This window comes from Heloderma suspectum, chromosome 5, assembly GCF_057233095.1.
Source record: "Heloderma suspectum isolate Gila_16-S chromosome 5, 16-S_ref, whole genome shotgun sequence".
Taxonomy (NCBI): Eukaryota; Metazoa; Chordata; class Lepidosauria; order Squamata; family Helodermatidae; genus Heloderma; species Heloderma suspectum.
In genome coordinates, this window is record NC_139462.1 from 123,716,185 (window position 1) to 123,728,380 (window position 12,196).

At 40.7% G+C, this 12,196-nt stretch overlaps 1 protein-coding gene across 8 annotated transcripts in view; it reads left to right on the top strand.

The window, feature by feature from the left end:
* Positions 1-12,196, top strand: part of FKBP4 (FKBP prolyl isomerase 4) — an 84,896-nt gene that overhangs the window by 30,551 nt on the left and 42,149 nt on the right. For all 8 annotated transcript variants that reach the window (XR_014792514.1, XR_014792515.1, XR_014792516.1 and 5 more), the window contains exon 4: positions 7,975-8,095. Coding sequence is in view for 2 of the 8 variants with exons in the window: in XM_084859957.1 (XP_084716083.1) it covers positions 7,975-8,095 (121 nt within the window). In the remaining 6 variants the exon portion in view is untranslated. The remainder of the gene's footprint in view (positions 1-7,974; positions 8,096-12,196) is intronic.

Below are 12,196 nucleotides of genomic sequence, written 5' to 3' on the forward strand. Positions count from 1 at the left end.
GTCACTCTGTGGAGAAAAGCAGTGGCTTTGACAGGGGAAGAAGAAATGGATTTGTTTGATCAGGGTCTGGGGTTCTAATGGAGCCTGGATGATTCACTTTACTTTTCATACATTTGTTAGTCACCTTTTACATCAGCAAACATAATGCAAGTTTTGTATGACTTGGAGCTTTCAACGAATATTCCTTTAGAATGTACTTTCCCTCCTAGAACTGCACATTTAATGTTTGGTTGCACATTAAAAAAGGAAACCTTCACTTCAATACGTGCACTGAAATTATATCTTCATTAATTTGGACAGTATTTTGCCATGCCATTTGGCACAAAAGGGAGCTCTCAAGGCAAATTATGAATTACATAAATAACAAAAAATAAAACCAAATAAACAAAAGCAGTTCAGCAGATATTAAGGGATTATGGTGGCAATAAACAATATTCACCTAAGACCTTCAAATGCCATCCAAAATAAAAGTGCAAGAGAAGTTGCTTGCCTGTTTGGAGAGGGAATTCCATACTGCCTGCTGACAATGCCCTCCCCCATAGCGGTCAATCATGGAAGGAGCCAAGCCATGTATAGAGATGGAGAACTGTCCACCATCTATCACACATGCCAAAACCTCATAGGCACAATATGGATGCCATAATATATCCCTGATATCTTCTATGGTGCAGGCACGGAGAGGCCTCAGGCAGCCAGTATTCAGGAGTTTAATTTTTCTCTCACACATGGCTGCTGAAAATGGCTTGAACAGACAAAACACACAAAAATGTAATACCAGAGGGCATGGGGAATCGAAGTATGGAATACAGTTTATTGCTTTTTAGCCGATGAGGCCATCCGCACACAAAACAAATAGAATTCTCACATCAACCAAAAGGGAAACCGAAGTACAAATTATTAATAAAATAACTAACAAGAGCAAGTTAAAAACATTTTAAAATCCTAAAACAATATTTGCCAGAATGTTATTACCATGTTTATGAATTTAGTTTTTTTATAACAGTCAATGACTTTCGCCTCTCCAGGGCTCGACTGACAAACGTAGCAGTCCTATATGATGTATAATGATCTGTTCCAGCTAATAATAATCAAGTTATTCTTGCACCAGAAGTATCCTCAAGCACAGCTAATAGGGGCTCAAGGTATTGCTTCCTCAAATCGATGTACAATGGGCATTTTGCTAGAAAGTGTACCATGTCCTCTGCCTTGGGGCAACCAGCTGGGCAATCTGCACTCATGCCATGATGGGTCCTATAACGTGCCTTCACCTCCATCAATTGGAGTGAGTTCAGTCTGCACCTAGTCATGAGCCATCTCAATTTATGTGAGGTGATGGAAATCAAATACGGGGGAACCTTCCCCGGAGAGGTCATGATGCTTTTATAGATCTTGTTAGAGCGACTTTCAGCAGCCACAGCCATTGTTGTTTGAATATCAGCATCTTGTAACCTCTTTGAAATCTCATCCCTAGCTCTATCATAGCCCCTTGCAAGCAAATATGATTGTGAAAAGCCCAACTCAGAGATAGATGTGGTTATCTTGTCTGCCCATGAGCCCCTTCCCATAGCTTCATATGCTAATAAGTCCAAGGGGAGGCCAGTTGGAATACTATCTTTAACCAGAAGAAAGTGGCAGCTTTTTGGACGAGCATTCCCACTGAGTGACAAGCTGTTTCTAGTCGGACAATGGCCTTAGAAGTGGATCTGGGAACCCTAAGTACTCTGGATAGAAATGTATGCTGCACTGACTCCGATGAAGCAATGTTAGCCTGGGTCCAGGCAGGTGCCCCATATAATATTTGGGGAAATAATTTGCCCTGGTATAGCTCTATTAAAGGGGCCACCATCTTACCACCTGGTCCAGCAGCAAAACGAAGAATGGCATTACTAGTTGCATTAGTTGTCAGGGCTATTGCTTTCAAGTGCTCCGACCAAGATCCTGAACTTTGAAATGTCACTCCTAGGTATTTATATTTGTTAACCTGATCAAGCAGGTGGTTATCCAGCTGCCATTGGTATTTTTTCCTCCTTTCGCCAAAGACTAAGATTTTAGTTTTTTCATAGTTGACCTGAAGGGCTTCTCTCACACAATATGAGCTTAGGGCTCTTAAAAGCCTACGCATCCCCACGTGGGTGTATGACAGGAGAACAGCATCATCCGCATATAATAACACTGAAATACTCCTGTCCTTTAAAAGAGGTGGGAAGAAGTCTGGACTAGATAAGTAGGGAACTACTACTTAAGATATAGATTGAATAAAAGAGGTGCAAGCAAACATCCCTGGCACACTCCTTTGTTAACAATAATGGGGTCTGAAAGATCACCTGAAAACACTCACACACAAGATAGAATTCTCATACAGCCCCTTTATTCTCCTGAGCAATTTATGATCCATATTAAAAATGTAAGCTTTTGCCAAAGGCGGGGTCTAGATATAGAATCAAAGGCTGCTCGAAGGTCTACAAATGCAGCAAAAAGTGAGTGATAAGGGGGAGATGTATATTTCCCAGCCAAATATTTTAGTAGAAAACAATGGTCTACTGTAGATCTGCCATATTGGAAGCCTGGTGGTCTTCAGCTAGGAAATTCTCCCCAAGCACCCAATTTTCCAGCTTATCTAAAAGATGTCTTGCATACAACTTACTTATAAGTTGTAAGTAACTTATAACTGGGGGTTGGACTCGATGGCCTTGTAGGCCCCTTCCAACCCTACTATTCTATGATTCTATGATAACATCCAGTAGACTTATAGGGCGATAATTCTTAGGGTCTGACCGATTGCCTTTTTTATAAATAGGCACTACAATAGCCACTGCCCAATCTTGGGGAAATTTCCCAGTTCTATCAATAAGTGTAAATAAGGTTGCTAACATTGGGATCCACCAATGCGGATAATCAGTCAAGAAATCTGATGAAATGCCACTCCTTCCGGGGGCCTTTCCGTGCGTCAACTTCTGTATCAGCATAGCTATTTCCTCACAGGTGACTGGGGGCCAACTATGTGATTCCGGGTCTTCCTCCTGCAATGGGGGAAGACAGGCCATCTCATCATAAAAGAAGGAATGGAAGTGTCGTTCCCATTCATGTGTCGTAATAACAGAGTCAATGGATGGAGTCCCAGAGTATCTTAAATCTGAAGTAAGGTGCCAAAATCTAGGTCTATCATTTCTTTCGAATGCTGATGCTAGTTCCACCCATTGCAACCTGGCATGCTCTTGCTTTTTTTCTTTAATTGTATTTTTATATAATTTATGCAGTGCCAAATAGGACTGTGGTAAAAGGACTATACCTCTGTCTCTTAGGAATTTATGTTGTCTTTTAATTTCCTGCTTAAGTGTCCTACAGTCCTCGTCAAACCATGGATTGCCCTCTTTTGGCCTCTGGTTCTTTGACTGGCCTTTCCAAAATAAGAGAGGTTCGACTGCTGCTATAATCTGGGCATAACATTCTAGTACTACTTCCGTCTCTTTGGAAGAGGACAGGGTATTCAGCAAGAGTTGTACGTTCTCAGAATGCCATAAGCATTCCAAAGCATTTAAATTCACATTTGCCCATTTACGACGGTATGTTGCAACCCTCGTGCTTGGGACTGGGAGCCTATTTTCTTGATTTGCCCGGGCATTTTTAAGACATTACAACTGGACAATCAGTGGTTGGTGATCACTACATGGATATGAATCTACTCTAAAGAGTGTAATCAGCCCAAACACAGCTGGGGGGACTGCAATATAATCAACTACGCTAGCCCCAAGATGGTTGATAAAGGTAAATTCCCCTGTCAAATCCTCTGACAGAGAGCCATTCAGAATGAGAAGTCCAGATTGAAAGATCATTTGAATAAACAGCTTCCCTTGGGTGTTAATTGTGTGATCCTTTGACTGTCTATCCTCTGTCAGTGGGAAGTCATCCAGGGAAAAATAGGAGACTGGCTCTGTTGCATTCCAGTTTGGGCCAATCCGGGCATTAAAATCAACTAATATCAAGTGAGCTTCAGATAGTTGGGTCTGCAGGCCAAGTATATAATCTGTAAGGCTTTCCTAAACATTCTTGCTGTGATGAGTTGATTTTCAAGGAGGAATATATACATTTACCATGATATATGGTGTTGAATTAATTTTGAAAAATATAGCTCTTTAATGAGCTTCCGTCGTGCATTAAAAACGTGGTTGTTCAGGCAGGCATTTGGGGTGGGTTAGGGTATTTTAGAAAATGTTTTTATTGTAGAATTATATTGTTTTAAACTGTTTTATTGTATGTTGTACATCGCCCAGAGTGGCTGGGTGACCAGCCAGATGGGCGATTAATAAATTTAATAATAATAATAATAGCCAAAGCCCAGGACTGCAAATTACTGATGAGATAGCTTTTCTCTTTCAATGAAGTTGATATATAGCAGGCTAATTCTCCCCCCCCCCCCCACGGGCATCCCATGCCTCTGGAGTTGCTTGCAGGGACTTCATAGGTTTTGTAATCACTCAAAAGAATTTCCCCCGTGCACCATGTTTCCTGTAGGAATATGATATCAAAAGATCTAAGGTACCTTCTGAATGAATCATCTGCCCTTTTATTAGAACATCCAGAGATGTTCCAGGAGACACACTTAAGTGAACTCCCCAAAGCTTTATTTTGTCAGGAGGAACAATCTGATGTAATTTGATCTATTGAGGGGTCAAGCTGCGCGGCACCATTTAAGTGGAAAGTGGAGTTCTGGATCATGTGTTTCCTTTGAGAATTATTTGCTATTGGGACTACTGTGGTGTTAATTTCAGCCACCACTGTTTTCTGGGTTTTTTGCGGTATCAACTGAAAGTTGTCAATATTAGAATTAATTGCAGTATTGGTTAAGAGAATTTCAGTGTCTAACAAAATATCATTTTTGAGTGGGGGACTAGAAGGACATAGAGTCCTACAGTTTGTTCTCTGTAGGCCCTGATCAGTGGACTGTATGTCAATGGTCCCAACATCCGTCTCCTGAGTTGTAAAATCAATGAGCATTTCAGTGTTAGACTGCTCTAAAACATTGTGTAGTCTACTTGCTTCTGGGGCATACTGATCTATGGGTTTCCTTCTGGATATCTGCTTAAATAGTGGTGTTAATGAAGAAGTTTTAAAGACCCTTCTAGCCCTTACTCCATATTTACCCAGTTGGAGCCTCGCAGCAAAGATTTCTTTAACCAACATTGGTGAGTTGAAAGTTATTATACATCTCTGTAAATACAGAGAGCCTGGAAGCGTGTGTACAGATCTAATATTTCTTATATGAATTCTTAAGTTCAACAATGCATTAAGATTATATACAACTCTGTTTTTCCCCCACCAACTTGGCAGAACCCCATTTGATAATGGTGATATTTCAAAGGCCACCTGGTCTGTGACTAAAATTAAGTTCCCCTTAAAGTCCCAATTCTTCAGTTCTGCAAGTTCTCCACAGTCTGCAAGGTTCAAGGAATTCGAATGTTGGAATACAGTTGAAGGAACCAAAGCCTGAATAGGTTGTAAAACTGGAAGTGTCATGTCTTTCTGATTTACTTTTGGATTCACTTCTTGTTCTGGTATCCTGATCCTTGAGAAGTTGTATAATCTCATCAAGTTGCTTTGTATATCCAGTGATAGGGGTTAGTTTAACATTTATAGCTCCGATTGTCCCAAAAACATAAATTAGAGTTTCAAAAATTAACAAACACTGCTCTGCCATGGTATCAATAATTGCCATGTTCACATCTTTAGGCTTCAGCCTGGTAGTTGCCTGCTTCTCCATATTTCTCCATTCCTGGGACTCCTCAATTTTTCCTTCCTGGGACTCATCATTTTCCCCCAAAGGGGAGGCCAGGATTAAATAACGATTAGTAGTAAGGATTGGGAGTCCTCCTGGGGTATCAGAGCCACCAAACATGAAGCTATCAATTTTAGATTGTTTTGAAACAGGGAAAGTTGGAGACTCTAGTTGGACTCTCTGCCTCTTTTTCTTACTACACATTGCAAACAGAGGGTAGAAGAATCAGGTAGCACCACTCCGCAAACTCCTCCACTTGATAAATGCTTACAGAAGTCAGCAAAATTGGCAAAGCAATGAGGCAGGCGTTCACATATGCCTCTACGGCTTGTGTGTGTATGTAAGGACTTTATCAGAAGAATTCAAAACATAGTCCAAACACTGAGAGCTCTCGCGCTGCCTCCTCACAGCTGGAAAAAAATGAACAGATTAAACCTTAGGGCAGCCAAAACATTACAGTTGCCTGGCATGCACTACAATAATAGAGGTTTAAACTGGCAAATTAAAACTTAAAACACGTGACAATTTAAAACAATTAAAATTAAAACAAACAAACCGAGGAGCCATGAAATCTGCTGCTGCTTGTGCTGACCGGAACTGGCAATAGAGAATTCCAAAGTATGGAATTACTTTGAATTGTGACATCCCCCCACCCCCAATGGAGAAAAAGGCAGGAAGGCAACACTTTCCTTAAAAGAAGATTTTACCCATGAAACTGTAACTTGGGGAAATAATTTCCCCATTTAAAAATGTCGTTCACACTTTTCTAATTCAGATTACAACACAAGATAAATGTGGTGAAGCTTTACCCCAATCTTTACTGCACATAAAAATGTGAGACAGGAAACAATTACCAGGGCCAGTCCTCCTATGAAGCGAGGTGAAGTGGGAGGAGTGACCAACTGCATGTTCACACACACCACACACCCTGCCAGGAGGACCTGCTGCTACTGTGCTCCCTTCCTTTGTGATATCTGGGGACACTCCCTCCCATAATGCCTGGCTCTGAGGAATGACCCCTTCAGCCAGGCATTTGGGCATGGCCACATCTTTAAAGAGCCGTGCTGGCCTCTTTACCAGGTGATGCAGCTCTTCAGGGAGCTTGAATGCCTTGTAGACACAGCGGGCGAGGGGAGGGGAGGGAGACAAACACAGTGGGTGGGGAGAGGAGGGAAACAGATATGGCACATGTGGGGGGAAGTGCAGCAACAACAATGGCCACCACTTTCATTAGTGCAAGTGCTCTCAAGTGGCGGGAGAATTTGCACCAGTGCTGACAATTACATCATGTTGGTAGTAATGCAGACAACCGTGTGAATAAAGCCTACCATGCTGTAAGCTATTCATCTACATTGGCTGGGTCTCTATTTGTTTCCATGAAGACTGAATCCAGAGGGTGCTTGGGTTGGGTGCCTCTAATTGTACACTGTAAATCTATTACTGGTTTAGACTGGTTGTGTTTATTGATTTTATGGATGTTTATCTGCCTTGTTCTCATGTTTTTTACTTTGCATTTTATTGCTGTTTTATAGTATTGTGTTTTATATTTTATTATTTGTATTATTGTACCCTATGTGTATCCATTAGCCACCTTAAGCATTATTTGGTGTAAAGGCAGGATTCAAATGTAACAAATAAAATAAAATTATATGAATAAAAATCTGTCTTTCTGGCACCTGAAGCAGAGCCTTAGTTGATGGCCTTAGTATTTAGTGGTAGAGGGAAACTCATATGGGAGAAGGAGCATTTTCTTAGGTCCAATATTGTATTGCCTGAATACTACTCCTGTGGTACTGTTTCAATGGAAATAGTTTTTCTGTAATTAACTGTAATTAATGTTTTCCTTATTCATTTTTTGTTTTAACTTGGTTTGGCATTCTAAGAGTTCAAATTGTCTGTTTAAAATTGAAAAGTCCTTTTTTCTTTTAAGTTTTAATGGGTGGTTATTTGAATTTTAGAAAAGATCTTTAAGGCACAATCCTATGCATGTTTAAACAGAAAAAAGGCCTACAACTCCCAGAATGCACCAGGATATATGTCTTTTTTCTGCCTAAACATGCATAGGATTGCACCCTTAGGAAGGGTACATCTTCAGTTAATGCTACACTTCTTCCTGCTATTTTGGAGTAAAGTCAGCTCTCCAGAATTGTATCATGGTTTTGTAAGGATTAAATGCAAATGTCTATTGTTCTTTCCTTTAGATTGAGCTGTTTGAGTTCAAGGGGAAAGACCTCACAGATGATGAAGATGGTGGAATAATTCGAAGAATCCGTAAGAAGGGAGAAGGCTACTCCAAACCTAATGAGGGAGCTCTTGTCGAGAGTAAGTATCCAAAGAACTGTGAAGAACTGTCAAGACTATCACTAGGAAGATGTTAGATTGGGTTGAATATGTATCTGGATCCTAGTGGGCTGGTGCTGATGTAACTCCAGGTGCAATGCAGGATTGCACAGTCCCTAACCACAGCCCCTCCCTGGGACAAACTCCACTCCCTCCTTAAAAGCATAAGAAGAACCTTGCTGGATCAGATCAAATCCAGAATCCTGTTTCCCACTGTGACCAGCCAGATGCCTATGGGAAGCTCACAAGGAGAACATGTGGGCAATAGCCCTCTTCTGCTGTTGTTTCTGAATAACACTGCCTCTGATTCTGGAAATATATAACCACCATCACTAGTAATCATAGGTTGCCTCCATGAATTTGTCTAATCCCCTTTTAAAGCCATTTAAGTTGGTGGCCATCTTGTGGTAGCGAACTCCATGGTTTAACTATATGCTGTGTGAAGAAGTATTTATCTGTCCAGAATCTCTTGCCATTTAGCTTCATTGGATGACCACAGGTTCTAGTATTTTGTGAGAGGGGAAAAACATGCATTGTTTTATACTCCACTGTGTGCCCCACTTAAGTACCTTTCTTCTAAACTAAAAAGTCCCAAACATTGTAACCTTTCCTCATAAGGGTGTTGTTCCAGCTCCCTGATTACTTCGGTTTTACTTTTCTACACCTTTTCCAGTTCTACAATACCTTTTGTGAGATGTGGCCCTTTTCACAGCTGCTGCACACAATCCCAAGATCTCTTTTCTGATCAGTAACCTCTAGCACAGACCCCATCAGTGTATATATGAAATTAGGATGCTTTGCTTGAAAGTACATCACTTTACAATTACTTACACTGAACCTCATGTGCAGTTCACCCCTTAACTCTAGTCTTCAACCAGCAGATTTTTTTATCATTGGATTTCCCTTTGTTTTGAAACGGAAATAGATAATTACAGTATTGGCAATGCTACCCTCTCCCCAATGTATTTGAATCTGCTTGCTTGCAAGTGTACGTATATGGTAAATGGGATTATAAATATTTAACTAATGGTGATCATGATTTCGTTTCAAGAATCAGGATTCTAAATCTCAGGAAGAACTTCCACTAATAGAGGAGGCTCTCCTTTGTAGAAAGTTGCCCTGCATACCTAGAAAGCGATGAGAATGGTGAAGGAGGGGGAGGAGCTAGCAAGCTTATCCTTGCTCCCTTTCCTCATGTTTTAAAGTTTACACACAATGAGAATGACTGAATAGGGCTAGATTCTCGCAACCATTTTAATGAATGTACATAATGTGAATGCACGTTGAGTGTAAGGTGTGGATATACCCCAAGTGTGAGACACGATCCTTCCATGTTCTTTTCCCACCATACAGAAAGTAAGACCAAGGATCAGGGCCCTTGCACTGCATTTCTGCTTTCAGAACGGTGGTATGAGGACCGGATCCTTCTGCTCCTCCCACCTGTGCATTTCATCCACATCCCTCCCAAATTCTCTGAAGGTCAAACTGCATGTTACTTTAAAGCTGTAGCTAGGTTTTGGTTTTGTTCAAAAGTAATCTCATGGGACTTCATATGGATCAGGATCCTTGAGGAGTGGGTAGGGGTTTTTAACCCTTTTCCCTATACCTGAAATTTACTTTATAACTGGATGCTATTTTGGCAATGTAAATTGGAGGCATGGGGTGTGTGTGATCCAGATTGGGTCTATAGCAAGGGGGGGCGGGGGGAGACAAAGGATTCGAGTTTCTGCACCCACCCACCCATGCTAGGATCCTAATCCATATACTAACATGTTGTCCCACCTTGTGTGGTCAGATTCCATAATATATGCTTTATGATTCCATATATATATATATATATATATATATATATATATATATATGTGCTTTTTCAGATTCCATAATATGTTTTGCACGTACAAGCATAGTAGAATGCCTCTGTAGTAGAATTCCTCTGCAAACCTTGGAGTACTGGCAGCATTCTAGCTTCAGAATGAAACTGAACGTGTCCAGCATAGCTTTGGCAGCAGTTGCTGCCGTCAGCTTTCATTGGGCAGGAACGCCTTAATAACTTTTGAACTGCTCTTCAGAACTGCTCATCACCAAACCAGTGAAAGGGACAGCTCCTCAACAAGCCTGAATAACATAGATTTATCAGTAGGTTTCACTAACATTTGAGAGAAATATATGATATTCCAAGCCACATTTTGAAGTAAAAAAGACAAATGTGTTATTTTTCAGCTCTAATTAACTTGCTGTACCTGTGGCAATTTGTATCAGATCAGTTTGAAATTTAGCACAATTGTAGACCGCATCAGGAAGATTGTGGATGTCAGGGTTCGAGTTATTTGCTCAACAAATGTCATTTTTATAAGCAGTAGAATTGTGATGCTTATAACAGCAAAAACTTTTTTTTGGTGACTCACCTTTGCTAACATGTATAATTAACATAATAATTATATTATTGTGGCTTTGAATAATTCCCAAACCTTCTGGAGAGATTTGACCCACCTGCTTTCCTTTTTTTTAACTTCCTTTTTACCAATCCCATAATTTTTTAGAAGTTTTGTTTTTCTTTTGACGTTATATGTGACTGTGTTGAATTTCCTTGTCTGTTGTCCACTTACGAAATTGAATGTCATAGCGCTGTGGTCACTATTTCCAGATCATGAATATGTTCACACCAGCTCTTAGGTGCCATGTATGCTTAAGGCCAGGGTCATCTCCGCTCTGGTTGATTTCATAACCAAATGTTCTAGGGGACAGTCTATCTAGAAATGTTACTGCTTTGGCATGATCAGAACATGCATTTTACCTTGTCTCTATGAGGGTTATTGAAGTTACCCACTCCCTAATTTCATTCTCTATCTCATTATAAAAGGGTGGGGGTGGATAGGATGTCCCTAGTACTAATTACATTGGAGGCCTTATATTGCCACCCACAGCAATTCTGTAGAGAAGTCTGCCCCTTTTGAAATTTCTAGGTTGCTTGACTCTATGCCCTGTTTGATGTAACAGCAGTTAATGAGGTTGTCAGCACTTAACTATGGGCAAGGCTAATTAGGGTTTCCCTGAACCCACATTTTGAAATGGGTATCAAATTCTGGATTAAAGGAAACCTTGACCATGGTTAATGTTGGTGCCAGTGAACTGCTTAATTGCACATAAGCAGGATGAGTGGAATTTTTCCTGATTGTACGTTCCTGAGGTTGCCTCCAATAGTTAAATGCAGTTAGTAAGGAGCCAGCACTGCATCTATACACCAGCCCAATGTCTCCATTTTGCTTTTCAAAGAGTTAGGGACTTCAAAATGTTTTAGTTAGCTACTAAATGTTTTAGTAGCTAACTAAAACAAAGTATTTTAGTTAGCTTCTAGTTTTCCAGAGCTGCACAGATGCATACCTCAACACCTCTTGTGGAGTAGTTGTTTGGGGCTTTTCTTGTTGCTAAACTAAACTAATTCAGAGATGCAAGAGAAAATATTAGAAGATAGAAGAGGATGAGGTGTGGGCTGTGAAGAATTGTGTGAAAAATAATGAAGGGTCGCCATTTACTTTTCCTCAGAATACAACAACCAAGTGGGAACACTCCATAAAATGAAAGGAACGTATGCTTGGAACAGCCTTCCCTGACCTGGTGCCCTCCAGATGTTTTGGGCTTCAGTTCTCATCAGCCCCATCTAGCAGAGCCAGTGGTGAATGAAGATGGGAGCTGCAGTCCAAAACATCTGGAGAGTACTTGGGTGGGGAAGGCTGGCTTAAAATGACCGCAAAATAATAGCACTCCATCATACATTGCAAGATTTACCTGTGTGGAACCCACTGTATTCATATGTGATACAGGTGAAAAGCCAAACTGAATGTCAAGGTTGGCACAATGGTCACATTTGCACAAAACACTTAAGCCAGAATTCTTCAGAATCCTGGCTTACTGTTCACAAGTAAGTGGCTGATGCATGCTGCCTGTGCATCATCTTAGCTTGTCTTGCAAGCAGGAGCAGTTGAACTTAGCAGGAATTTGGCAGGATGGTAACGCTTACTGTTATGTCTGAACTGGAACTCCTGCATTTTCTCTCCTCTAACAAGCTAGAAATTGAAGCCAGGG